The sequence below is a fragment of the Jaculus jaculus genome, chromosome 6, assembly GCF_020740685.1.
Source record: "Jaculus jaculus isolate mJacJac1 chromosome 6, mJacJac1.mat.Y.cur, whole genome shotgun sequence".
Taxonomy (NCBI): Eukaryota; Metazoa; Chordata; class Mammalia; order Rodentia; family Dipodidae; genus Jaculus; species Jaculus jaculus.
This window is the reverse complement of record NC_059107.1, coordinates 59,975,010-60,002,119: the sequence shown is the minus strand read 5'-3', so window position 1 is coordinate 60,002,119 and position 27,110 is coordinate 59,975,010. Positions and strand designations below refer to the sequence as shown.

At 42.6% G+C, this 27,110-nt stretch overlaps 1 protein-coding gene across 4 annotated transcripts in view; it reads right to left on the bottom strand.

Moving 5' to 3' along the window:
* Positions 1-27,110, bottom strand: part of Loxl3 (lysyl oxidase like 3) — a 36,114-nt gene that overhangs the window by 4,020 nt on the left and 4,984 nt on the right. For 2 of the 4 annotated variants that reach the window (XM_045151739.1, XM_045151740.1), the window contains exons 4-7: positions 26,183-26,397; positions 3,970-4,026; positions 3,266-3,325; positions 41-257 (exon numbers count right to left, since the gene is read on the bottom strand). In XM_045151739.1, coding sequence (XP_045007674.1) covers positions 41-257; positions 3,266-3,325; positions 3,970-4,026; positions 26,183-26,397 — 549 coding nt within the window. The remainder of the gene's footprint in view (positions 1-40; positions 258-3,265; positions 3,326-3,969; positions 4,027-26,182; positions 26,398-27,110) is intronic. The other 2 variants (XM_045151741.1, XM_004668254.2) reach the window with 2 other exon arrangements.

Genomic DNA, 27,110 nt, shown 5'->3' with positions numbered 1-27,110 from the left:
AAAACAACAACAAAACAAAAACATTCATTGTTTCACATACCTCCCCCTGAGGCTTCAACTGTTGCTTCTTCTGACCAGAGGAGACAGCGTAGAGAGGGCCAGGCACACAGCTCACCACCACAGGACCCCCTCCAGGGCACCTGGTGGTGTCATTGGCACGATAGAACTCCAGAGAGCAGAGGGAGAGGTGGGCCTCTGTGCCCACACACGCCACCCCATGCAGACCAAAAGAGTGTTGCTGCCGCTGGGCCAGCAGCCTGAGGAGACCAGAATGAGGTACAGTTGAGTGAAACAAGATTTCCTACCTCCCTGTCCCACAACCCTCCACCATCCCCACAACCTCTCATGACTTTTTATCCCTTTTCTTTGTATGTCCCTTGGGAGACACAGGGACTGTCAAATGTGTAGGATGAATGAGCCTTGAGTACAAGAGGGTCCTTGGGAAACCAACTGCAGCAAAAGAACCCTGGGGGTAAGTATGGCCAGACTTGACTCGCCTTACAGAAACCTTGTTTTAGGTCGTTGGCCCCAAAGGCACTTGTGGCTAAGGCTGCTAGGCAAATTGAATGAGAAGCTGTAAGAATGATGGCCAAGAGGGAGTAGCAGACACAAATAGGAACAGAGTAGCCAGTGAGTGGACCCTTCTAGTATGCTGTGACTGAAACAACCAAACAAGCTAGAAGGCAAAGGACTAAGGAAGTCTGAACCTAGATGTCTTTTCAGAGGCCCTATTGTACAGTAAACTGGGCAGTTAAAACAAGAACAAATCAGATGATGACCATAGGAAGGACTGATACTGGCATATGCAGGAATGAAGATACACAAATGTAGGATAGATGAAAGTTAGAGGTCCTACATGACCAGAGAAAGAAGCAGCTGTGAATAACAAAAATGACAACCCAGGACATGAGCCAAGCTGTAGATGTCTTTAATGAGGTGGTTCGTGCTTAGTGACTTCAACCTGACATTGTCCTATGGCCATCTAGGCAGGAACATAGGGCAATACTAGGGATGTTAAACCCTGGAAACACTGATGTTGTAGTTACCTTTGCATTGCTGGGGAAAAGCACCCAACCAAAAATCGCTGGTGGGAGGAAAGGCTTTATTTTGGCTTAGAGTCTTGAAGGGAAGCTCCCTGATGGCAGAGTAAAGCCTGTAGAGCAGAGGCTGGACATCACCCCTGCTAGCAGGTGGAAGAGAGTAGCAAGAGAGTGAGCTGAACTTTGGCAAGGGGGAGCTGGATATAACGTTTCAAAACCTGCCCCTAGTAACATGCCTCCTCTGCAAGGCCCCGTCTTTCAAATTGCCACCAGCTAGGGACCAAACATTCAGAACACATGAGTTTGTGTGTGGGGGACATTTGATTCAAACCACCACAATAGCAGAGAGATGCTTGAGGCAAAGAGGGAACTGGAATGTGAGAGAAAAGTGACCCATTCTCAGAACAGCTGGGTGGAACCCATGAGGAAGGGAAGCTGATGAGGCCTGGTACTGATGAAGTGGGTCTGAGAATTATTGCAGTAATGTTCCCACCCTTTGATGCCAGAGGTAAGAAGGAATACAGTGACTGGATAACTAGATGTTGTCTAAGAAGACACCAGGAAGACAAGTCTGACAACAAAACAGGCAAAGGAAGCTGGAAGACCTTCCAGAATACCTTGGAAGTCCAGGATAAATGGATACTGAAGAGCGAAGAGATCAGGTACTCTCCCAAAGACCTGTTTACGGCTGAAAAGAAAGTCAAAGAGGCCACCATAGGGAAAGGCAAAACATTTTATTTATTTGCAAGGAAAGAGAGAGAAGATAGAGAGAGAATGGGCATGCCAGGGCCTCTAGCCACTGAGAATGAACTCCAGATGCATGTGCCCCCTTGTACATCTGGCTGGCTTATGTGGGTACTGGAGAATTGAATCTGGGTCCTGTGGCTTTGCAGGCAAGTGCCTTAACCATTAAGCCATCTCTCCAGCCCAAGACACAACTTTTTTATTAAAAAATATTTTATTATTTATTTATTTGACAGAGAAAGGAGAAAGAGAGAGAGAGAGAATGAATGGGTGTGCCAGGGCTTCCAGCCATTGCATACAAACTCCAGATGCATGTGCCCCCGTGTGCATATGACTAACTTGGGTCCCGGGGAATTGAACCTGGGTGCTTTGGCTTTGCAGGCAAACGCCTTAACTGCTAAGCCATTCCTCCAGCATCCCCCCAAGACATGACTTCAAAAAATATTTTTATTTATTTGAGAGAGAAAGGCGGGGGGGGGGAGGGGGAGAGGGAGAGAATGGGCACTTCAGGACCTCTAGCCACTGCAAATGAACTCCAGATGCATGCGCCACCTTGTGCACCTGGCTTTATGTGGTAACTGCCAAGTAAAACTTGGGTTCTTAGTCTTCACAGACAAGTGCTTCAACTGCTAAGCCATCACTCCAGCCCAAGACTTACGACTTCTAAACTCCCTTCTCACCATTCTCTATAACTAATAAAAACAGTATGTGCTTTAATGTAGGGGTAAGGGAAGGGACTCAAGGATGTCCATGTTGGGCAAAGATGACCCTAAACTCCAAAGCTAAAGAGAATTGTGAGTCCTCTTGTAACCCCTAGAGGGAGAAAACAGGGAGCTGAGGTACACCAGGGAGCCACTGGGTGATCCTGGAACTTGCTGAGGAGAGGAGGAAACAAAACAAAGGAATGAATTCTCTGTACTTCATTCACTGCTGAAGAAGTTATTATGGAGAGCTGAATGTGCCAAGGGTCTTTTGGAGACAAGTTAGACGGAAGGGTTGCAGGTTTCCCACTCCTTTGAGTTCCAAGAGAGCCCAAGAGAAAACTATGAAAATGAGAGACAGGGACTGTGGATCTCAGTCAGTCCATCCCTGCAAAGGTTCCAAAGGGAACCCTGAGTCTCACTTCACACCAGGTATTGGTACATGTATTAAAAATAATCAAATAAAGGTAGAGTGGCAACATTGATTCCTTTGGCACAGTTAACCCCGTGGGGAAGAGGCAGATACAGTATCTAAAATAGAAAGTGCTGGATTATCTATTAGAATTCACTGGGGACCACATACATGTGGAAAAAGAACCCAAAGTCTGTGACAAGCACAATTCCCCACAGACCTATACGGGGCTTCACATGTCTGTAAAGGACCTGGAGGAGGTCCAGAGCTGCTGCTTCTCCATCGCTCACCAGCTCTTTCAGCCAAACAGGCCTGTCTTGGGCCCTCCCTGGCCACAGCCCGACTCCCCCATTTGCTCCCAGCTTTACCTTTTGTTTGGCCCCCTGCCCACTCGAGGCTTAGGTTTGACTTTAAGCTTGTTGACTGGTCTGCAAAAAGGAGAAAGATATTGGTGGAGGAGTGGTTAAGGATGTGTTGTGGCTCAGGAAAAGAAGAGGGTTGGTATTCTGTTTCTGGGAAGAACCCTGTGTGCAGACTGTGGGGACAGGAGCAGGGAGCAGAGTAAAAGGTGGCTGCATTTCCCTACACATGCCAACTGCTGAACACCACAGAAGTATATGCACTTAGCAACTCATGTTGTTCTCAGGAGTCAGCATCAGTGTGGCAAATCTAATTAGGGAAATCCAGGTGAGGGAGAGGCAAGGAGGTCAACAGAAGGTCAAGGGAGGAGAGAAAATGGGCATGTGGATGGATCGAGAGACCGGAGAAGCTGGGGTACAGGAGAGGAGGACTGTAGGGGGTCAAGTTTGCAATCCAAGCCATTTGGGAGTAGGAAGATGGGTGGTTTCTTCTCACCTGGTCCTACATTACTTACTGCTTGTGTTACCTAAGATCAAAGCTAACCCATCCCCATGCCTGCCTCCCTTCCCTCACCAGGGAATAGCCCATTTCCAGCCACTTTCTTAATCCCTCAGTTTGGGTTCTGGGATGGACATGGATAGGCTGCTATCCATCCATCCACCTCCTGGGGCCTCGGGGCAGGCAGGAGGTCCCGGGGCTTTTGCCCCATTACCTTCCAAGGAACTTGGGCCACCGGGCTGAGGCTTTGGCTGTTCTCTTCCTCAACTTTCTGTGAGGAGACAATAGGAATCAGGATCAGTGTAGAACCAAGTGGAAAAGTCTGGTGCAGCTAGGACCAGTGGCAAGATTCCTTTCCTGGCAGTCAGAATGCTTCTGACAGCAGTATATGATGTCATCAGATGCCATCAAGGCCTTACAGTCAAGCACCTGATCAGGTGGGTTAGCAATGTGAAGACCATGGTCTCAAGACAATGTCCCAATGCCAGTACCCTCAGAGGTCAGACTTAGACAGATGAAGAAAGAGGACTCTTGGGTCTAGATGGTGCTGCTAAACCTCAGGGAGGGCAAGTGGTAAGAGTTGCAAGGACTGTCACACTGGTCTCTTGGTCCATCCACGTGCCCACTGAGCAGGCTAAGACTAGCCTGGGTTAGGTCAAGGGAGGCTGACTATACTTTTTTTCTATTCCTGCTTGGATGATCTTTCCAAGAAAGACATTGGGTAGGCCTGAGGATGCTGGACTGGGACCAAGGAGCAAGGCTCGAGATGTCTGTGGACATTATCTTAGTTACTTATAAGGAAGGAAATATTCTTTTTATGGGGGGGTTGAGTTTCAAAGTAGGGTTTTACTCTAGCTCAGATTGACATGGAATTCTCTATGTAGTCTCAGGATGGCCTCAAACTCATGAACTCACAGTGATCCTCCTACCTCTGCCTCCCAAATTCTGGGATTAAAGGCGTGCACCACCATGCCCAGCAGGAAATATTTTTTCCTTCTTTCTTCTTTTTCCTTTTTTTTTTTTTTTTTTTGGTTTTACAAGGTAGGGTCTCACTGTACCTCAGGAATTCTCTATGTAGTCTCAGGGTAGCCTTGAATTCATGGCGATCCTCTTACCTCTGCCTTCTGAGTGCTGGGATTAAAGGCACATGCTACCACGCCAGGCTAGGAAATATTCTTTTTAATGGCCTAAAGAATTGATTATTTCAATCATGGAAAATGCTAATAAAAATTTAAAAACAAAAAACAAAACAAACAAACAAAAAGAATTGATCATTTCATTCTTAAGTCTGAGAGTTTGTTTTTGTTGTTGTTGTTGTTTTGAGGTAGGGTCTGGCTCTAGCCAAGGCTGACCTGGAATTCACTAATTCAACTTTGAGGTCTTAACTGAAGCAGGTCTTATTTTCCTACAACCTTGGAGTATGGCCCATCATGCCCAACCATGCACAAATGAGTGCAGGTTTTTGTATGTGTATGGAGGGGATTAAAATAGGTTTTTTTTTTTTTTTATGTAGTCCTGGCTAACCTGCAACCTATTGATGTAGATCAAGTTGGCCTAAAATCAGCAAGGATTCTCTTGCCTCTGCCTCTTGAGTACTTGGTCTGGGCCACCACACCTGGCTATTTTTTAAAAAAATCTATTTTTTAAAATATATTTGAGAGAGAGAGAGAAAGAGAATGGATATATTAGGGCCTCCAGCCACTGCAAAAAAACTCCAGATGCATGCCCCACCCTGTGCATCTAGCTTACATGGGTCCTAGGGAATCGAACCTGTGTCCTTTGACTTTGCAGGCAAGCACTTTAACTGCTAAGCCATTTCTCCAGCCTATCTTTATTATTTTTGCATGTGTATGCATGTGGGAAGGTGCATGTGGAGGCAAGAAGTTGATGCTAGATGGCACCTGGTTTTTACATGGGTGCTGGGGATCTGAACTCAGGATCTCATGCTTGCAGGACAAACACTTTACTGATTCAGTTCTCTCCAGTTCTCCCTCACCTTTTTTTTTTTTTTTTTAAGTTGGGGTCTTGCTCTAGCCCAGTCTGACCTTGAATTCACTATGTAGTCTCAGGATGGCCTCAAACTCATGGCACTCCTCCTACCTCTGCCTCCTGAGAGCTGGGATTAAAAGGCATGCACCACTGTGCCCAGCTTTCCCTCACCTTTTTTGAGACAAGGTTTCATTATATCTAGGCTAACTTGCATCTCACTATATAGCCCAGGATAGCCTTGGTCTCATGGTAACCTTCCTGCTTCAGCCTCCCAAATTCTGGGATTACATGTGTATGCCCCCACAGCCACCAATATATGTATTTTAAACAGGTCAAAAGCTATTTGATTTTCTGTCCTGCTTCTCTATGAAGCTGTACCAAGTTGGTCTTTTTGTCAAAACATCCAGTATGTCCACCATTTCTCCCAAAGAGTACTACTCTCAGGTCCCTTTCCTGAGGCATTAAGAAGAGCTTAAGAACTTTTGGGTAAGATGGTGGCATACTAGCCACACCAAAGCAACCTAGGGAGGGAAATAAGTAAAAACGCAGGAAAATACACTCTTCTATCAAAAAGTGAAGTTGTAGAAGTTATTGTCAACCACAGCAGAGAAGCAGGAGAGACCAAGATCTTCCAGGAAGGAGGAAAACAGCCAGGATCCCGCTAAGGTGCTTGTGGGCTGGTGCAGAGTGGCAGAAGCAGAAACAAGGTGAAGGGAATTTCCACTCCCATCAGCCTCCTTGCAAAATCAAGAAACTTGAAGGAGGAGACAGCAGGGGCCAGCTGAGCAGCTGCTTAAGGAGTATACAAAAGGGACCAGCTGAGCAACTATGATACAACTCCAGGTACCCTGCATAGCTTCCCATCCCCCAACATTCAGGGCTGTGAATGTACAAAGAACTCATTCACCGCCAGCCACATGGAACTCACAAGGATCAAGGTGGGCACTCAGCATTAGTGAGATTGGAACCCATCCCAAAAGGTAATGGCCTACTTATACAAAGCCAGATACATTGGCCTGCACTGGAAGTGCTAATCTCTCGTTCCATGTCAGGAAAGGTTAAGTATTGCATTTGGATGCAATATTCTTGGTTGGCATTACCATTCTCAAATAAACTGCATTTTGGTGTTGACTGTTGTTGCCTTTGATGTTTCCTGATTTTTAGGGACTTTGTCATTTCCTTCTGTCATTATTGGGGACAAGGTCTGCCTGGCTCCAGGCTGACTTGGAACCCATTTTATTTATTTATTTTTGAGACAAAGGGGATTTAATAATATGGTTTAAAAAAGCTTTTCTCTGCTCCAAGTGGGGCCTTGGGGGTTTCAGTTGTCTTCCTGTTTGTTGGAACCCATTTTAGACTAGAAATCTCAACTCCTAGTTGACAGGATCAAGGGTGTGGGGAACATACACCCTTAGGGACTTTGGCTTTATTTATTAATCTCAACACTTGTATAAATACTCTGTGCTAGTTTTGATTGAATGTGTACATTGCTCAGTTGAATTTTAGAATTTGCCAGTAATTTGTTCCACCCAGTCTAATACAATACTTGAACAGCAGCCAAACTCCACATCTAGTGTCATGTCTGCTGTCTCTCTTGGAGTATGAGCTACATCTGGTACCCTAAACTCCTACACTGAAGATGTATAAAGTCATATGTACACAGCTATGAACACTGCAGATAATGAGAAACGCAAGCATCAAATTAATTCAAGATGCAAAAATCTCTAAACAAAAAATCATGACAATACAATCCCACCAAAAATTATAAATCCATCAGAAATGATATCCAGTGAGCCTACTTTAGATGAAATGCCTGACAAAAATTAAAAAAAAAATCTGTGTTCAGAAAAAGCAAAGGAATCAAAGAAGATAACGAAATCTGAGAAGGAGAACACAAGAAACCAACTTAATGAAATAAGGAGGTCAATATAAGACATGAGTAAGGAAATCTAAATAATGAAAAAATACCAACCAAGAAATACTATAAATAAAAAACAGAGTAAGTCAAATAGAAAACTCTATAGAAAGTCTCACCAGTATTGTGGATTAAGGAGAGGACAGAATATCTAAACTAGAAGACCAGGTGTCAGATCTAATACAGTCCAACAAAGAGAAAGACAAACTAATAGGAAGGCATGGATAGGAATTTCAAGACATTCAGGACACTATGAAGAGATCAAACACAAGAATCCAGGGAATAGTAAAAGAATAATTTCACTCCAAAGGCATAACAGGTATTTTCAACAAAATCAGAGAAGAAAACTTCCCCCAAGTAGGGAAAATGATGCCATTACAGATACAGGAAGCCTATAGGATGTCAAATAGACAAAATCAAGAAAAAAACTCACCGTCATTTTATATTTAAACTACAAAACACACAAACCAAAGAAAATATATATTACTCAGCATGACTTTAAAAGCCAGAAGGGGGCTAACTCCAGAATGCATGACCCACATACCTCAACAAGGAGGGGCCAAGGGGAGGGAGTAGGTCACGGATGAGCCTAATAATGGTACCAAACTGACTGTATTCGCTGATAAAAAAATTAAAATTAAAAAAGCCAGAAGGGCTTGAAATAATGTATTTTAAGTTCTGAAAGATAACTGTCAACCAAGATTACTTTTTCCTATAAAGCTATCCATCCAAATAGAGGAATAAGGACATCCCACAACAAAACCAGGCTAAAGGAATATGAGAACACTAAGTCAGCTCTACAGAAAAATTTGAAAGAATCTCCAGGTTGAAGAGAAAGGAAAGCACACACATAAGGAACCTGGAAAAAATAAACTACACTCAAATACTAGTTAATAAAAGAAAGCAAGGGGGCTGGAGAGATGGCTTAGCGGTTAAACGCTTGCTTGTGAAGCCTAAGGACCCCGGTTCGAGGCTCAGTTCCCCAGGTCCCACGTTAGCCAGATGCACAAGGGGGCGCACGCGTCTGGAGTTCGTTTGCAGAGGCTGGAAGCCCTGGCGCGCCCATTCTCTCTCTCTCCCTCTATCTGTCCTTCTCTCTGTGTCTGTCACTCTCAAATAAATAAATAAATAAAAATTTAAAAAAAAAAAAAAGAAAGCAAGGGTAAAATCGGAAGAAAGACAAAGCAAAAAGAATGATAAGAATAAATACACAGCTTTCAATAATAACTCTTAATGGCCTCAATTCTCGAACTAAAAGACACAGAATGGCAGATTAAGTTAAAAAACAGGCTCCTTCAATTTATTGCCCCCAAGAAACTCACCTTTCTACAAAACATGGACACTATTTTAGGGAGAAAAGTTGGAAAACTGTGTTTTGAACAAATGTGCTTAGAAAACAAGCAGGTGTCACTATCGTAATATCTGACAGGTAAACCAACATTAGTTAAGAAAGGTAAAGAAGGTCACTTTATATTGATTAAAAGAACACTCCAGGGCTGGAGAGATGGCTTAGCAGTTAAGCGCTTGCCTGTGAAGCCTAAGGACCCCGGTTCGAGGCTCGGTTCCCCAGGTCCCACGTTAGCCAGATGCACAAGGGGGCGCACGTGTCTGGAGTTCGTTTGCAGTGGTTGGAAGCCCTGGTGCGCCCATTCTCTCTCTCTCCCTATATCTGTCTTTCTCTCTGTCTGTCGCTCTCAAATAAAAAAAAAAAAAATGAACAAAAAATATTAAAAAAAAAAACACTCCAACAGGGCATTACAATCCTCAACATATATGCACCTAACATGGGGGCTCCTAATTTTTTCAAAAAAACACTATTAGAATGAAGGCATAGATAACACCAAACATTGTTGTAGTGGGTGACTTCAACACCCCACTCTCATCAACTGACAGATCATCCTGGCAAAAAATAAACAGAGACGCATCTGGATTAAATGAGGTCACAGAACAAATGGACCTAACATATCTATAGAACATTCCATCGAATACTGCAGAATACACATTCTTTTCATTAGCAAATGCAACATTCTCTAAAATAGACCATATATTAGGACACAAAGCAAATCTTAACAATTCCAGGAAAATTGAAATAATTCCTTACACTCTATATGATCACAATGGGATCAAACTACAAATCAATAGCAAGAAAAGCTATAGAGGGCTGGAGAGGTGGCTTAGTGGCTAAACGCTTGCCTGTGAAGCCTAAGGACACCGGTTCGAGGCTCGATTCTCCAGGACCCATGTTAGCCAGATGCACAAGGGGGCGCATGCGTCTGGAGTTCGTCTGCAGTGGCTGGAGGCCCTGGCGCACCCATTCTCTCTCTCTCTCTCTCTCTCTCTCTGCCTCTTTCTCTCTCTGTCGCTCTCAAATAAATAAAAATGAACAACAACAAAAAATTTTATTAAAAAAAAAAGAAAAGCTATAGAGCATACACAAAATCATGGAAACTAAACAATACACTACTAAATGATGAGTGGGTCAATGAAGAAATCAAGAAGAAAAAAATTAATAGAATCAAATGATAATGAGAACACAACATACCAAAACCTTTGAGACACTATGAAGGCAATCATAAAAGGGAAATTTATAGCTTTAAGTGCCTATATTAAGAAATTAGAAGCCGGGCGTGGTGGCGCACGCCTTTAATCCCAGCACTTGGGAGGCAGAAGTAGGAGGATTGCCATGAGTTCAAGGCCACCCTGAGATGACAGAGTTAATTCCAGGTCAGTCTGGACCAGAGTGAGACCCTACCTCGAAAAACCAAAAAAAAAAAAAAAAAAAAAAAAAAAAAGAAATTAGAAAGATTGCAAGTAAACAACTTAATGCTTCACCTTAAAGCTTTGGAAAAAGAAGAAGGCAAACCAAAACTCAGTAGACAGGAAGAAAAATGAAGATTAGGGCAGAAACTAATGAAATGGAAAAAAAAATACAAAGAACCAATGAAACAAAGAGTTAGTTCTTTGAAAGGATAAACAAAATTGACAAAGCCTTAGCCAACCAGACCAGAATAGAGAAGAGACATAAATTAATAAAATTAGAGATGAAAAAGTCACCATTACAACAGATACCAAAAAAATTCAGAAAATCATAAGAACATACTTTAAGAACATAAACTCGGGCTGGAGGGATGGTTTGGTGGTTAAGGCATTTGCCTGCATAGCCAAAGGACCCAGGTTTAATTCCCCAAGACCCACGTATACCAGATGCACAAGGTAGCAGTAGTTGGAGGCCCTGGTATTCCTGCATTTGTGCTCTCTCTTTCTCTCTCCCTCTTTATCTCTGTCAAATAAATATGTAAAATAAAATACATTTTTTTAAAAAAGAACATAAACTCCACTAGGTTTAAAAATCTGAAAGACATGGATAATTTCCTTGATTTATATGACCTACCAAAATTAAATCAAGATGAAATTAACCACTTAAATAGACCCATAAAAATATCTAAGCAGTTTTTTTAAAAAAATTCCCAACTAAAAATGTTCAGGCCCAGATGGATTCACTGGTGAATTTTGCCAGACCTTCATGGAAGAACTAATACCAATGCTTCTCAAACTTTTCTATAAAATAGAAAAGGAAGGAATCCTACCAAACTCTTTCTATGAAGCCAGCATCACCCTGATACCAAAACCTGACAAAGATAGAACAACAACAAAAAAAAGAATTAGAGACCAATCATGAACATATATGCAAAAATTCTCAACAAAATATTGGCAAACAAGAATATATCAGAAAGATCATTCACCCCAACCAAGTTGGCTTTATCCCAGAGGTTCAGGGATGGTTCAACATACACAAATCAATAAATGTAACACACTATCTAAATGAACTAAAGGACAAAAATCACATGATCATCACATTAGATGCAGAAAAAGTATTTGACAAAAATCCAACATCCCTTCATGACAAAAGTCCTACAGAAACTGTGAATAGAAGGAACATATCTTAGTATAATAAAGGCTATCTATGACAAACATACAACCAACATAATACTAAATGGAGGAAAACTTGAACTTTTCCATTAAAATCAGGAACAAGACAAGGGTGTCTACTGTCCCCACTTTAATAAAGTACTGGAAGCCTAACCCATAGCAATAAGGCAAGAAACACACATAAAAGGGAGACAAATTGGAAAGGAAGAGATCAAATTATCATTATTTACAGATGATATGATTTTATATATAAAGGACCCTAAAGACTCTACCCACAAACTATTAGAGTCCATAAACACTTATAGAAATATAGCAGGATACAAAACAAACACAGATATCAGTAGCCTTCCTATATGCTAACAACAAACACACAGAGGATGAAATCAGGGATTCACTCCCATTTACAACTACATAAAAATAAAATAAAATAAAATAATAAAATAAAATACCTTGGAATAAACCTAACCAAGGAAGTGAAGGATCTCTACAATGAAAACATTAAAACACTCAAGACAGAAATTGCAGAAGACATTAAGAAATGGAAAGATATTCCATGTTCTTGGATTGAAATAATATTGTGAAAATGGCAATTTTACCCAAAGCAATGTGCACATTTAATGCAATCCCCATCAAAATTCCAATGGCATTCTTCATGGAAATAGAAAAAACAATCCTAAAATTCATTTGGAAGAACAAAAAACTTCAAATATCCAAAACAATTTTGAGCTACAAAAATAAGGCTGATGACATCATCTTACCTGATTTTAACCTATATTCAGAGCCATAGTAACAAAATTTCATGGTACTGGCACAAAAACAGACACATAGATCAATGGAACAGAATAGATGACCCAGATATAAGTCTAGGAAGCTACAGCTATCTGATTTTTAACAAAAATGCCAAAAAATGTTCATTAGAGAAAAGACAAATGATGCTGGGAAAACTGGTATCTATATGTAGAAAGATGAAAATAGATCCTTCTCTCCATGAACAAGAATCAAGTCCAGGTAGATCAAAGACCCTAACATCATACCTGAAACTGCTGGAGGAAAAGGTAGGGGAAACCCTTCAACATATTTGTATTGGGAAAGACTTTTTGAATATAATCCTAGTTGCTCAGTAAATAAAACTACTAATCAGCCACTGGATTCTAATGAAATTACAAACCTTTTGTACAGCAAAGAGTAATATGAATACAGCAAAGAGGCAACCTACAGAATGGGAGAAAATCTTTGCTAGCTATACATCTGACAGAGGTTTAATATCTAGGATATACAAAGAACTCAAAAAACTAAATAATCAGAAATCAAGCAACCCAATTAAACATTGGGCTATGGAACTAAATAGAGAATTCTCAAAACAAGAAATACAGTTACCATATAGACATCTAAAAAAAGTTCTACATCTTTAGCCATCAGGGAAATGCAAATTAAAACTACTTTGAGATTTTATCTCACTCCTGTCAGAATGGCTACCATTAAAAAAACAAATTAAGCCGAGCATGGTGGTGCACACCTTTAATCCCATCACTCAGGAGGCAGGGGTAGGAGGATTGCTGTGAGTTCAAGATCACCCTGAGACTACAGAGTTAATTCCAGGTCAGCCTGGACCAGAGTGAGACCCTACCTTGAAAACAACAACAACAAAAAACAAAACAAAACAAACAAACAAAAACAAATGACAATAAGTGCTGGCCAGGATGCGGAAAAAGAGGAACACTTCTACAGTGTTGGTGGGAATGTAGTGTGGTACAGCCACTGTGGAAATCAGTGTGGAGGTTCCTGAGAGAGCCAAAAATAAATTTACCATATGACTTAGCGATACTACTTCTAGGTGTATATCCTAAGGACTCATCTCATTACCTTAGAGATACATGCTCAACCATGTTTATTGCTGCTCTATTCACAATAGCTGGGAAATGGAACCAGCCTAGATGTCTCTCGGCTGATGAGTGGATAATGAAGATGTAGCACATTTACACAATGGAATTCTCAGCAGTAAAGAAAAATGAAATTATGAAAATTTCAGGGAAATGGATAGATCTGGAAAGGATTATACTTAGTGAGGTAACACAGGCCCAGAAAGCCAAACATCACTTTTTTTCCCTCATATATGGATCCTAGCTACAAATGTTTGGACATCTATGTGAGTTGGAATAAAAACTCGGCAGCAAAGGACAGTAAGCTAGAAAGGGGATAGAAAGGGAATAGAAAGGGAGGGAGTGGAGGACTTAGGGGGATGGTATTGTATATATGTAAATAGACCAACAGATTACTGGGGATGGAAAGGCCTAGGTGAGGTGAGGGGAAGAGATTGATTAAAGGAAGGCTAATTAAAATCTAAGACGGGATGAATAAGTCATATGGAAACCTACTCTTTTGGACAATGGCACACCCAGAAGCCATAGATTGGTACTAGAAATTTTTCAGTGCCAGGGATGGGATACCTTCCAGTGATTTGTTGGCCAAGGAGTTCCCTGATGCCTCTAAAACATCACAGGCCATTGCCAAGGCTCTCGGTTTTCCATCAGGTATAGATGGCAAAACCCTATTGCTGAAGACTCCACATACTTGGGTTGCAAGGTCACTGAGAAGTCTTGCTGGAATTGAGTTGAAAACCTCCTCCATGTAGACCAGCTGACAGAAAGCTACAAAAAGTTAGGCTGCAAGCAGTTCAATGGGAGAGAGACAAATCGCCAGTGGAGATAAACAACAGTGGACACTGCAAGCCTTAAATTTGGCCAGCCAGACCAAATGAGCCAATGGGTGCATTAGTGGTATGTCTGTTGTGGGAGAAACCAACAGCTCTCAAATTGAACTGGAGGCCTGCTCCATGGGAGGGAATATATGCCTGATACTGAAAACCTATGGTGAGGAAAGTCATGAGCCCTAGGTGTGTAACATCTGCTAGCGTCTGGCTAAAAGAATATACTATGCTCAACAAATTGCCTGGTAAGCACTTTTTTTTTTAATGTTCACACCCATATATAAATGCTACTTTCACTTTTGCCTACATAAACTTCTTTTTGCAGATGGTGGTGACCTTGGGATGACTCAGAAGGCACCATAGTGCTGAGAAGTGGCAGAGGCGTGCTTAGCACTGAAACATCTCTATCACACCTTCCAAGGCTCAGTGTCCATTGTGGAAGAGGTGGTGGAAAGAAAGCAAGAGCCAAAGGAATGCACTTTTTCAGACACAAAATGGCCTGAGTATCCATGACCTTGTAGTGCCTGATACTGCCTACACAAAGACCATTATAATAGGAGGAAAAGATGATGACATCAAAATACAAGACTGATTGAGAAACGGAATGGGTATGATAGAGAATGGAGCTGCAAAAGGGAAAGTGGTAATGGAGGGAATTACCATGGTTTATTGTGCATAATTATGGAAGCTGTCAAAAAAAAGGAGTCTATGGCTGGAGAGATGGCTTAGTGGTTAAGGCACTTGCTTGCAAAGCCAAAGGACCAAAGTTCAATTCCTAGAACCCACGTTCTAAGATGCACAAGGTGGCACATGCATCTGGAGTTCATTTGCAGTGGCTGGAGGCCCTGGTGTTCCCATTCCCTCCCTCTCCCCCTCTCTTAAATAAATAAAATAAAACTTTAAAAAGAAGAGTTTAGAACCTTTTTGTCTTAAATATACAGTGAAACATTTCTCCAGATTTTTTTCCCCCTCAATGATGTCTAAAATGAAACACATTTAGCACTTTCTTTGAACAATGAACCTAAGGTGATCATTTTAGTCTTCATGGTAGTACTCAGAAAAATGTAATCTTGTTGAAAATTTCTTTTTCTTTTTTTCGAGGTAGGGTCTCACTCTAGGCTAGGCTGACCTGGAATTCACTATGGAGTCTCAGGGTGGCCTTGAACTCATGGCAATCCTCCAACCTCTACCTCCCGAGTGCTGAGATTAAAGGCATGCGCCACCACACCCAGTTTGTTGCAAAATTTTGAAGTACTTTATGGGCTGTGGATGTATCTAACTAGCAGAGCAGTTGCCTTGCATGCAAAGCCCCAGAAACATACAAGTTCTCTTCAAAGTTAAGGACTTGTGTGTGTGTATTGTTTGTAGTTTGTAACCTTCTGTCTTATAAATATTAGATATGTATATTTTGCACATGTTATATAAGGGAATAAGGTCAATTTATAATCCTTTTTAGGGACATATGCTGATAGCTGTTTCAATTGACATTTCTTTATTCATGGATGGCCATGTTTGTCCCTATTATTTGTTCCTTTACTTTTCTTTATTTATTTGAGAGAGGCAGACAGAAAAAGAGACAGAGAGAGAGAAAGAGAGAGAGAATGGTGCACTAGGCCTCCAGCCACTGCAGATGAAATCCAGATGCATGTGCCATTTTGTGCATCTGGCTTCTGTGGATACTGGGAAATCGAGCCTCGAACCCGGGTCCTTAGGCTTCACAGGCAAGCACTTAACCACTAAGCCACCTCTCCAACCCATCTTTCCTTTCTTTAAACATCACACAAAACCCCACTTAAATCTACATGTTCAGGCTGGGTGTTGTAGCACACGCCTTTAACCCCAGCCATCAGGAGGCAGAGGTAGGAGGATCACTGTGAGTTCCAGGCCACCCTGAGACTACATAGCCAATTCCAGGTCAGCATGGGCTATAGTGAGACCCTACCTAAAAAAAAAAAAAACCAAAAACACCCTCTAAAAATTCTCATTGCTTCCAACAGCCTCTCTTCTCTAAGGCTGCTACCCTTAGATGTTTCTGGATTCTGGTATAATCTTTCTCTCATATGCAACCTCTTCTCAAACATCTTTTAAAATGTATTTTTAATTTTTATTTCCTTATTTATTAAAAAGAGAGAAAGAGAGAATGGGTGCACCAGGGTCTCTAGCCACTGCAAACGAACTCCATACACAAGTGCCACCTTGTGCATCTGGCTTACATGGGTTCTGGGGAATTGATCCTGGGTCCTTAGGCTTCATAGGCAAGCATCTTAATTGCTAAGCCATCTGTCCATCCCATAAAACAACTATTTTTTTTTTTTTTGAGGTACGGTCTCACTCTAGCCCAGGCTGACTTGGAATTCACTATTTAGTCTCAGGGTGGCCTTGAACTCATGGTGATCCTCCTACCTCTGCCTCCCAAGTGCTGGGATTAAAGGTGTGAGCTACCACACTTGGCTTATTTTTATGTGTATCTTTTTTTTTTTTTTGATTTTTCGAGGTAGGGTCTCACTCTAGCCTAGGCTGACCTGGAATTCACTATGGAGTCTCAGGGTGGCCTAGAACTCACAGCAATCCTCCTACCTCTGCCTCCCGAGTGCTGGGATTAAAGGCATGTACCACCATGCCCGGCTTTTGGCTTATTTTTAAATACATGTAAATCTCTCTTACACATGTGTGTGTGCATGCATACACACACAACCTCCACCTATTTCTCTACTTCTCAAAACACAATTTTTAATAATTGTCTATAGTTGAGAGTTTAGCTCAGTATTAGAATATTTGCCTAGTGTTACTTGTTGCCCTGGGATCAATCCCCAGTAGCAAATGAATGAATGAATGAGTAAATAGATAGCAGATATTTTAAAAATAGCTGGGGGCTGGAGAGATGCTTAGTGGTTAAGGACTTGCCTGCAAAGCCTAAGAACCTATGTTTGATTCCACAGTACCCACTTAAGCCAGATGCACAAGGTGGCTCATGTGTCTGAAGTTTGTGTGCAGTGGTTACAGGTCCTGACATGCCCATTCTCAAATAAGTAAATAAAAATACATATTTATTTATTTATTATTTGAGAGAGAGAAACAGAGGGAGAGAGAAAACTGGTGTGCCAGTGCCTCAGCTACTGCAATCAAACTCCAGATGCTTGCACCACCTAGTAAGCATGTGAGATCTTGCATGTGCATTTTCTCACCTTTGTGTATGTGGCTTATGTGGGATCTGGAGAGTCAAACATGGGTCCTTAGGCTTTGCAGGCAAGCACCTTAACTGCTTAGACATCTCTCCAAACATACACACACACACACACACACACACACACACACACACACACACACATATATATATTTTAAAGACCAAAAATCTTTTTTCACTGCTGGTATTCAACTCTAGGACCTCATGCATGCAAGACACTCTACCAACTGAACTGTATCCTCAGCCCCCATCCACTCTTTCCCAAACCCACGGCCTCTGGTTTCCTCTACTCATCACTCTGCAATATTTTTATGTTGTTAAATGGAGGAGACATTATTTTCTTTGGGATGTGTATGCATGTGTGTATGGTGTGCATATATGTTTGTATTTGTGTGTGTGCATATGGAACATTGGGTGCTTTCAGTCACTTGCTTCCCACTTAACTTTTTGAGACAGGGTCTCTTGCTGAACCTAGAACTCATTGATTTGGCTCACCTAGCTAGTGAGCAAGCCCTAGGGAATACTGTGGTCTCTAACTCCCAGTGGTAGGACTAAGAGTATATCTTTCCTCTATTTCTCTGTGCTTGCAAATAAATAAAAATATTTTATTTTTTATTTTTTTGTTTTTCAAGGTCGGGTTTCACTGTAGCCCAGGCTGACCTGAAATCCACTGTGTAGTCTCAGGGTGGCCTCGAACTCACAGCAATCCTCCTACCTCTGCCTCCCAAGTGCTGGGATTAAAGGCATGTGCCACTATGCCTGGCTAGTAAATAAATAAAAAATTTTAAAAAACAACCATGGGCTACAAGTGTATTTTACTGGCACAATCATTTAGTCTCTGTTTTGGGTCTCACTTCAGCCCAGGCTGACCTGGAACTCGTTCTGGAGTCCCAGGCTAGCCTCAAACAGCAATCCATCTACTTCTGCCTTCCAAGTGCTGGGAATTAAAGGTGTGCATCACCACACCTGGCCCATTAGTCTCCTTTTTTATTCCATCCGTTGGCTTAAATGATGTCACCTGACATATATAAACTCTCATTAAATATACCCAAAAGGCTTTAAATGACACAGCTGAGAGAACTTCCCTTCTTATTTCTGAGGTTCAAATAATGAGAAAGGCAATTATGAAAAATCATATGACCTTGGACATCTTCACAACAGCCCAAAGTGATATGTGAGCCATTATCAAGGTCAAATGTCATGTATATATTCCTGATAACTCTGCTAGTGCCTCATCTGCTTTACAAGATTTATGGGAACAGATTCAGACCATGTCAGGTACCACTGTGCCATTTAGTAAACAGTCTGGGAGTGGATCTCAGGATTTTCATGGTGGAAAAAGATTATACCTATTATAATCTTCATAGTTGTTCTGATGATCCTTGGACCCTGTACACTCAGTTTCTGTTTTATCTCCTCTCACAGTCACCTCATACTCAGAGGGCCATATGACAATCTAGCTTCATCTGTATGGGTCCTCTTGATCACCTGTGGAGAACTTATCACTTGTTTCTTTTCTTTCTTTCTTCTCTCTCTCTTTTTTTTTCAAGGTAGGGTCTCATTGTAGCCCAGGCTGACATGGAAATCACTATGTAGTTTTAAGCTCACCTGGAATTCACTATGTAGTCTCAGGCTGACCTCAAACTCAAAAGGATCCTCCTACCTCTGGCTCCTCAGTGCTGGGATTAAAGGCATGTGTCACCATGCAATTAGCCACTGCAAACAAACTCCACATGCACCATTTTCATCTGGTTTACATGAGTTCTGGGAAAACAAACCTAGGTCCTTAGGCTTCGCAGACAAGCACATTAACCGCTGAACCATCTCTCTAGCCCAACACTTTTACTTCTAACATGACTACCAATCATCCCTGCCTCACAATATTAAACTTCCTGGGCTCTGAGATAGGCTTCAATCCTTTAAGTTCCTAATATCTATAATTCTCTTTTACACTATGTTCAGAAAACCTGCATACATATGGCAATGGGATGTCTAAAGGACTCACAGGTTTCTCTTGGGCCTTTAGAATGCCCCTGCTCTAGGACAGACTTAGCCATACTCTATGACCCCATTCAGCTGGAAGTAGCTAAAGAATGGTCACCATCCTCTTTCTTCTAATAGCAGGTAAGAGTTTTTTTTTTTTTTTTTTTGTTTTCTCAAGAGGGGAGGAATGAGGGGAAATAGGTAGCTTTATTTTTAGGTAGCCAGTGGGAAAAGAGGGCCTTTAGTGGTTTGATTCAGGTGTCCCCCATAAACTTATGTGTCCTGAATACTAGGTCACTAGCTGATGGCAATTTGGGAATTAAAGTCTCCTGGAGGCAGTGTATTGTTGGGGGCAGGCTTATGGGTGTTATATCCAAATTCTTCTTTCAGTGTTTAGCATACTTTGCTGTTGCTATTTTTCACCTGATGTTGGCCAGGAGGTGATGTCTACCCTCTGCTTATGTCATCATTTCCCCCTGGCATTATAGAGCATCCCTTTGAATCTGTAAGCCAAAATAAACCCTTTCTTCCCATAAACTGCTCTCAGTTGGGTGTTTGCTGACAGGAACATGAAGCTGACTGCATCAGGGCCCAAAGAGGGAACACAATACTTGCCTGCTTCAGCAGAACCAATGCTCAGCATCTGATCCAACCTGTCCAATCAGCTTCACCAACCCACACTCCAGAATGTTGACCTCTTCCTGAGCCAGTCCCCTGAGCCCAGGCCAATCAGTTCTCTCTCAGACTCATCTTTGCCTGAGGGTAAAGCCCATCACAATAAGATTATAAATAGATGCTTACCAGGTGGGCAGGCCTCTTTTGGCTATTTTCCTCACCTGAACCTTCAGATCCATACTCTGGCAAGCCCTCCTCATGTCAGCCCAGCTGGGCTGAAATGGGGGATCCCTATTCCCACATGGGCTCCCTACCCCTCTCCTGCTGTCCACATGGCAGGCGCTCTCTGTACTTTCTCCTGTTTCTCTTAATCTAATACTAATAAAGTCTTTTTAAGTCTTAAAAATTGGATTTTGGTGCAGTTGTGCATGTGTATGTCACCTGTGCCCTATCTGGGGTGAATAGATATGGAACTTAATTTTTAAAAAATTTATCTTGAGAGAGAGAGAGAATGGGCATGCCAGAGCCTTCAGCTACTACAGATTCCAGATGCATGCACCCCCTTGTGTGCATATGTGACATTTTGCACTTGTGTCACTGTGCAGCTGGTTTACGTGGGACCTTTAGGCTTCTCAGGCAAGCTCCTTGACCACTAAGCTATCTCTCCAGCCCAATACAAAACTCTAAAAATAAATTAACTTTTAAAGAGTTTTTTTAGGCCGGGCGTGGTGGCACACACCTTAATCCCAGCACTTGGGAGGCAGAGGTAGGAGGATTGCTGTGAGTTCAAGGCCATCCTGAGACTACATAGTGAATTTCATGTCAGCCTGGGCTAGAGTGAGACCCTACCTCGAAAAAAAGAAAAAAAAAGTTTTGTAAAATTTATTTATTTTGGTTTTTCAAGGCAGAGTCTTGCTCTGTAGCCCAGGCTGACCTGGAATTCACTACATAGTCTCAGGCTGGCCTTGATCTCATGGCAATCCACCTACCTCTTCCTCTTGAATGCTGGGATTAAAAGCATGTACCACCATGCCTGGCTGGAACATTTTTTTTTTTTTTTATTGTTCAAACAGTGGGGTTTTGTTTATTTTTATTATTTATTTATTTTTTCGAGGTAGAGTCTCACTCTAGCCCAGGCTGACCTGGAATTCACTCCTGAGTGCTGGGATTAAAGGCAGAAGCCAATATGCCTGGCTGTTTATTTTTATTTATTTGAGACTGACAAATAGAGAGAGAAAGAGGCAGAGAGAAATGCTGACTTTGAGGTAGAAAAAAGTCAACAATAAAGGTGCTCATGTGGGCAGTGATAAAATACACTAATGTTTTTGCAAATTTGCTCATAGCAGTGACTGAAGAGAGGCAGTCTAGATGCAACAAACCAGGCAGGAGTTGTGAAAATGAAGCTTATTAGGAAACTGAACTTAAAGATGAAAGGGAAGGAATGAATGTAGGGCAACTGATAGGACATAGAAAGTGAAAGACGGTGGAGAGATGGCTCAGTGGTTAACGTGCTTGCCTAAAAAGCCTAATGGACTAAGTTTGATTCCCCAGTACCCATGTAAATCCAGATGCACAAAGTTTGTTTGCAGTGGGTGGCAGCCCTGATGTGCTTTCTCTCTTTCTCTTTGCTTTCAAGTAAATAAATTAAAACAAACAAACAAAAAAAAAAAAAAAACAGCCAGGCTTGGTGGTGCATACTTGGGAGGCAGAGATAGGAGGATTGTTGTTAGTCTGAGGCTACCCTGAGATGACATAGTGAATTCTAGGTCAGCCTGGGCTAGAGCAAAACCTTACCTTGAAAACCCAAATATAAGTAAATGAAAAATGAACAAGTCCAAAACCAAGTTCCTAACTTCTACCTGTCTCCACATAAAACATACTCCACGCACTGTCTTCCTCATCAGCAGAGGCCAATGCTAAATTAGCAGAGGGGGAGACATTTGAAATAATCCTTAATTGTCCCCCCATCATAATACACTGACTCCATCAGCAAATCTTGTCAGCCCTTCATCCATATACAAAGTTCCATCATTTCTTGATTTTTAATATTTTTTTTTGTTTATTTTATATTTGTTTATATGCGAGAGAAGAAGAGGTAGAGAGAGAGAGAGAGAGAGAGAATGGGCACTTCAGGGCCTCCAGCAGCTGCTACAACTGAACTCCAAACACATGTGCCACTTTGTGACTTATATGGGTACTGGGGAATCAAACCTAGGCCCTTTGGCTTTGCAGGCAAGCGCCTTAATTGCTAAGCCATCTTTCCAGCCCTGTTTTTTTTTTTTTTTTAAGGTAGGGTTTCACTCTGGCTCAGGCTGTCCTGGAATTCACTATGTAGTCTCAGGGTGACCTCAAACTCACAGCAATCTTTCTACTGTTTGGCCTTAAGAGGCCCGGGCTCGTGAGGTCTAGTGGAACTTCCTGAGCTTAGCTAAAGTTTGGTGACCTGTCTCTGGCCAGCTATGACTCAGCAAGACGCCTAATGGCTTCTTGCCTGCTACTTCTGTGTAGGAGCTGGAATTATCATTTCAATAGTCACAGTTTGCTATTGGCCCTTACCTTTCCTCCATCCTAGAATCCCCACCTTTGTTCTCAACATTACATAGGCAACCGCCTGTAACAATAAAGCGAGTTCCTGCTTCTACAAGACTCCCGACTCAGTGTGGTTTTTCTCCGGTGACTAGGAGAGGTTCTGAGTCTACGACACTTATCCTTCTCCTCAACCCCTTGGGAGGAACCAGCGGGCCTGGTCCTTCCTCAGCACTACCCGCAGAGGGGTGCGGGGGGGGGGGGGGGGCTGGCATTCTACCTTTGTCTCCCAAGTGCTGGGATTAAAGGTGTGTGTCACCACCCTGGCTCTGCTTTTTTTTTTTTTTTTTTTTTTTTGAGACAATCATTTATTTATTGGACAAGGCAAGGTCATTTAAGGAAAGGAAACATATCCAAACATGGGTTTAGCTTGGTGTTACAGGCATCAATGCTCATAACAAACACTACTCAAAACATTATGGGAACAGGCCACATACAACCAGAAAGATGCTGTCATGTCATTCAAAAATAAGCCACAACACTTAGGAAACAATTATTAGGGAATTAGGGCATATATTAGTCTCCAGTTCACCAATTGGCATCTTCAGCAGCTGAGCTAACAGTACTTGGCTGCTTCCCTGGTTACTAAGGAGAGTTCCTGTATTCTAAAAAACTGATTGTTACACACTTCTCATACTTCTGAGTGTCACTAATATCATCTCAACTGTTGCTTTTAACTAGCTCACATCACTGTAGTTTTGAACTACAATATTCCATAATAAACTATTGCAGCATTGTAAATAAAATGTCATACTTAATTTAGCATTGATATGATGCACCCAAATCTCATTTAAAGTACCATACATGAAAAAGACAGCAGAAAACTATTGGAGTTTTTAAAATTGAGTTCACATTGCTGAAGATATACAAGCTATTAGAAAAGGTAGACACACCTGAATACTACTATACCAACTCTTTGCCAAATTATTTAGCATCACTGTTAGCAGGAGTTTGACTGGGCAGGCAAAGACAGATTTCAACACCCATTCAAAGCACTGCCAAAATGGCGTAACTAGTAGTACATTATAAAGTTATGAGGAAGAACTATTCAGTGGAAGATTAACTTCTTAAATTTATTGATCACCCCTTTTTTTCTGCTGTGGTGCTGCAGATGAACCTGGAGCCTTATACATGGCACTCTACCATTGAGCTACATCTTGACCCCCACAACCACTTCCTTTAACTGCACAGATTTTGCAAGATGAGTTTCTCATTCCACATAGGAAGCCATATTTAGGAAGCTGGTCACAAGACTAGATACTGTACAAATCCATTATATTAATAAAAATAAGTGCATAGGAATTAAGTTAGTGGTTGACTGAGATGGGGGACACACAGGAGGGAAATAAAGTGGGTGACTACTAAAGGGTACAAGGTTTCTTTGACGGTAATGAAATGTCCTAAATTTGTGATGTGGGTCCATAATTTTATCAATATGTTAAAATCCCTTGATTGGACCCTTTTAAGTTTATTTTTATTTATTTATTTATTTGACAGAGAAAGAGGGAGAGAGAGAATGGGCACGCCAGGGCCTCCAGCCACTGCAGACGAACTCCAGACACATGCGCCCCCTTGTGCATCTGGCTAATGTGGGTCCTGGGGAATCAAACCTGGGTCCTTTGGCTTTGCTGCAGGCAAATGCCTTAACTGCTATCTGCTTTTGTTTTTTGAATCAGGGTTTCACTCTAGCCCAAGCTGACCTGGAACCCACTCTGTAGCCGGCTGGCCTCAAACTCATGGCAATCATCTTACCTGGGCCTCCTTTATCACTACCTTGGTTTATTTTTCTAAACCCTACACTCTAGCATCCTAGTTTATAATTTTACTTGTTTTCTGCTTCTCCTCTAGTTCATGAGGTCAGAAATTCTTTTATGGTTTTTTTTTTTTTTTTTTGAGGTAGGGTCTCACTCTAGCTCAGGCTGACCTGGAATTCACTATGTAGTCTCAGGGTGGCCTCAAACTTATGGCAATCCTCCCACCTCTGCCTCCTGAGTGCTGGGATTAAAGGTGTGTGCCACCACGCCTGGCTAGAGATTCTTGTGTTTTGTTAACTGTTGAATTTCTAATAACCTAGCACACAATTGCATCTCAATAAATTAATGTTGGATGAGTAAATCTCTAGATCTGGGTTCATTCTATCCTCTCCTCTTGGAATAACTGCTATTGAAATCCTACTATTCTTTAGAACCGAGCATTTGGATCCTGAAAGGTAAAAAACAAGCTCAGAGGAAGAAACATAGGTTAAGATGCATCCCGAAAAGGCATGTGGCACACAGCTGTTTTAAAATCGTCCATCTCTAGACCAGCTAAAGTGTATTGTTTAGGGCTAAAGAACTTTCAGATGTGTACTAGCGCCACTGCAGAGGCAAAGAAAATTTCAGTGATGACGGAAATGAGTGGCGAGATAATTAATGTATTGGCTTTCAAAGACTCCTCAATCTATAGATAAGTACTATTCAAGAATAACCGATTAAACAGAAGTTTGTGAACATTTAGGAAGAAATATGGTGACGCCTACAGATCCAGAAGGATTTCAATAAAAACACAGTCACTAAATTGGAAGGTTGGATTTGGCTGAGGCATGGTGCATCTGGATTTCAGCAAAGATTGACAAAATCTCCTGCGATTTCCTTGTATATAAGACAACGAAATATTGATTACATTATTTCAGTGCTCTGGTCCCCCCCGCCCATTTCTCGGGAAAACAAAACAAAGCATAGTTTTATAACTGATGATATGAGGCCTAATGTAAATCTAGATTTAAAGGCGGCAGCACCACACCTGGCTTCTCTTAATAGCTTTTAAATGATGTATCAAAATGAATTTCACAGGCGAAACATGTATTTATTTCCAAAAAGGCAGTTTTATCAGTATTAAGGATAAAGTTAGGACTGAAACGGCCTTTAAGTTCAGCATGCCCAGAAATGCCTTAGGAGGACGCATCAGATCAAAGATGACCCTCAGAAGCACGGTGCTCAATGTAAAGTCATCTAGACGTCAAGAGGCCGGGCAGCAAGTGACCGAAGAGCTGAAGGAAATAAGCATTTGGGGCCTGCAAAACAGGTTATATGGAGTGACAGTGGAAAGCTCTCCAAATATCTGCCTGACTCGCAAAGGCTGTCATGACCTAACTGGAAGGAGGCACAGAACCATTCCGTACACTAGGCTCTAAGGGCAACTGGCGGGGTCAGCGCCACGCCGAGGACGACCTCACACTCCACAGGCGACCCGGGCTCCGAGGCGCTCCCGGCTGGCTCGGGAGGGGCAGGGGGGGCATTCCGGGCCGCCAGGCGGACCGCGCCCTCCAGCGCTCGGGACTCGCGAGGTCGCGCGCCCAGGCCCGAGAATCTGCCCGGCGACCGCTGACGTCCCTGCGCGCACGCGCACTCCGCCCCGCCCCGCCCGCCCTCACGGCTTCCCCTCGGGAGGGGCAGCGGTCGCTGCAGCCTCCTCGGCTTCCCACTCTCCCAGGCCGCGGGCTCTCAGCCGTGCCCAGCCCGGCACCCTGGTCCGCTCACCGGTAGAAGGCCGTGTTGACTCTCTTTTCTCCAGGGAAACCCAGCATGCCGCAGACGACGTGGCTGTTGTGGGCGCTCCAGTCTTGGTCGCACACTTGCGACCACCCGTCTGGAAGCCTGACTTCCACCAGTCCCTCAGTCACCGGCAGGGGCCGCCTGCCCCACCCAACAGCTGGTCGAAGCCGCACCTCTTCCACGTGCAGTTGATGCTCTACCTAGGACAGTACCACAGGCAGGAAAAGGCATCCCAGTAGCACCTCTTCTGTGCCCCGCCACCCTTTAGGAGCCCTGATTGAGTGTACTTGCTCTTAACCCAATGGCGGAACCGGACTGAGACCAGATGTCATGCCGGCTGCCAGACTGGGATGTGTGGACACTCCTGCAACCCAAGAGGACTGGGTGGGGTGGGGGTGGGGGCATGTTATACCCTGAAAAGTTTGAGGAAGGCACCGAGGAAGAAGACCAAACGCTGCTCAGAGCAGAAGGGAGACTCATAAAGTAGTTTTGCAGGACAGAATAAGAAGGAGAGTACCAGTAAACAGGAACATCTGAGGTTAACAGGGATGAAGTTGAAGAAGCTCATCCTAGGTTTAGTAACTTACAGGTGAATGTGTTAAAAAAAAGAACCTGGGGACTGGAGAAATTGCTTAGCTGTTAAGGCACTTGCCTGTGAAGCCTAAGGACGCAGGTTCAGTTCTCCACCACCCACATAAGCCAGATGCACAAGGTGGTGCATGTGTCTGGAGTTCGTTTGCAGTGGCTGGAGGCCCTGGTGCACCCATTTTCTCTCTCTCTTTCTGTCTCTCTCTTTGCCCCTCTCTCTCTTAAATAATATATAAATAAATAATAATAATAAAAAAAAAGAACTTGGACTTTGCAGCACCATGGAGCCCTGTCACTTGCGTCCTCCCAGTCCTTCCAGCAATCT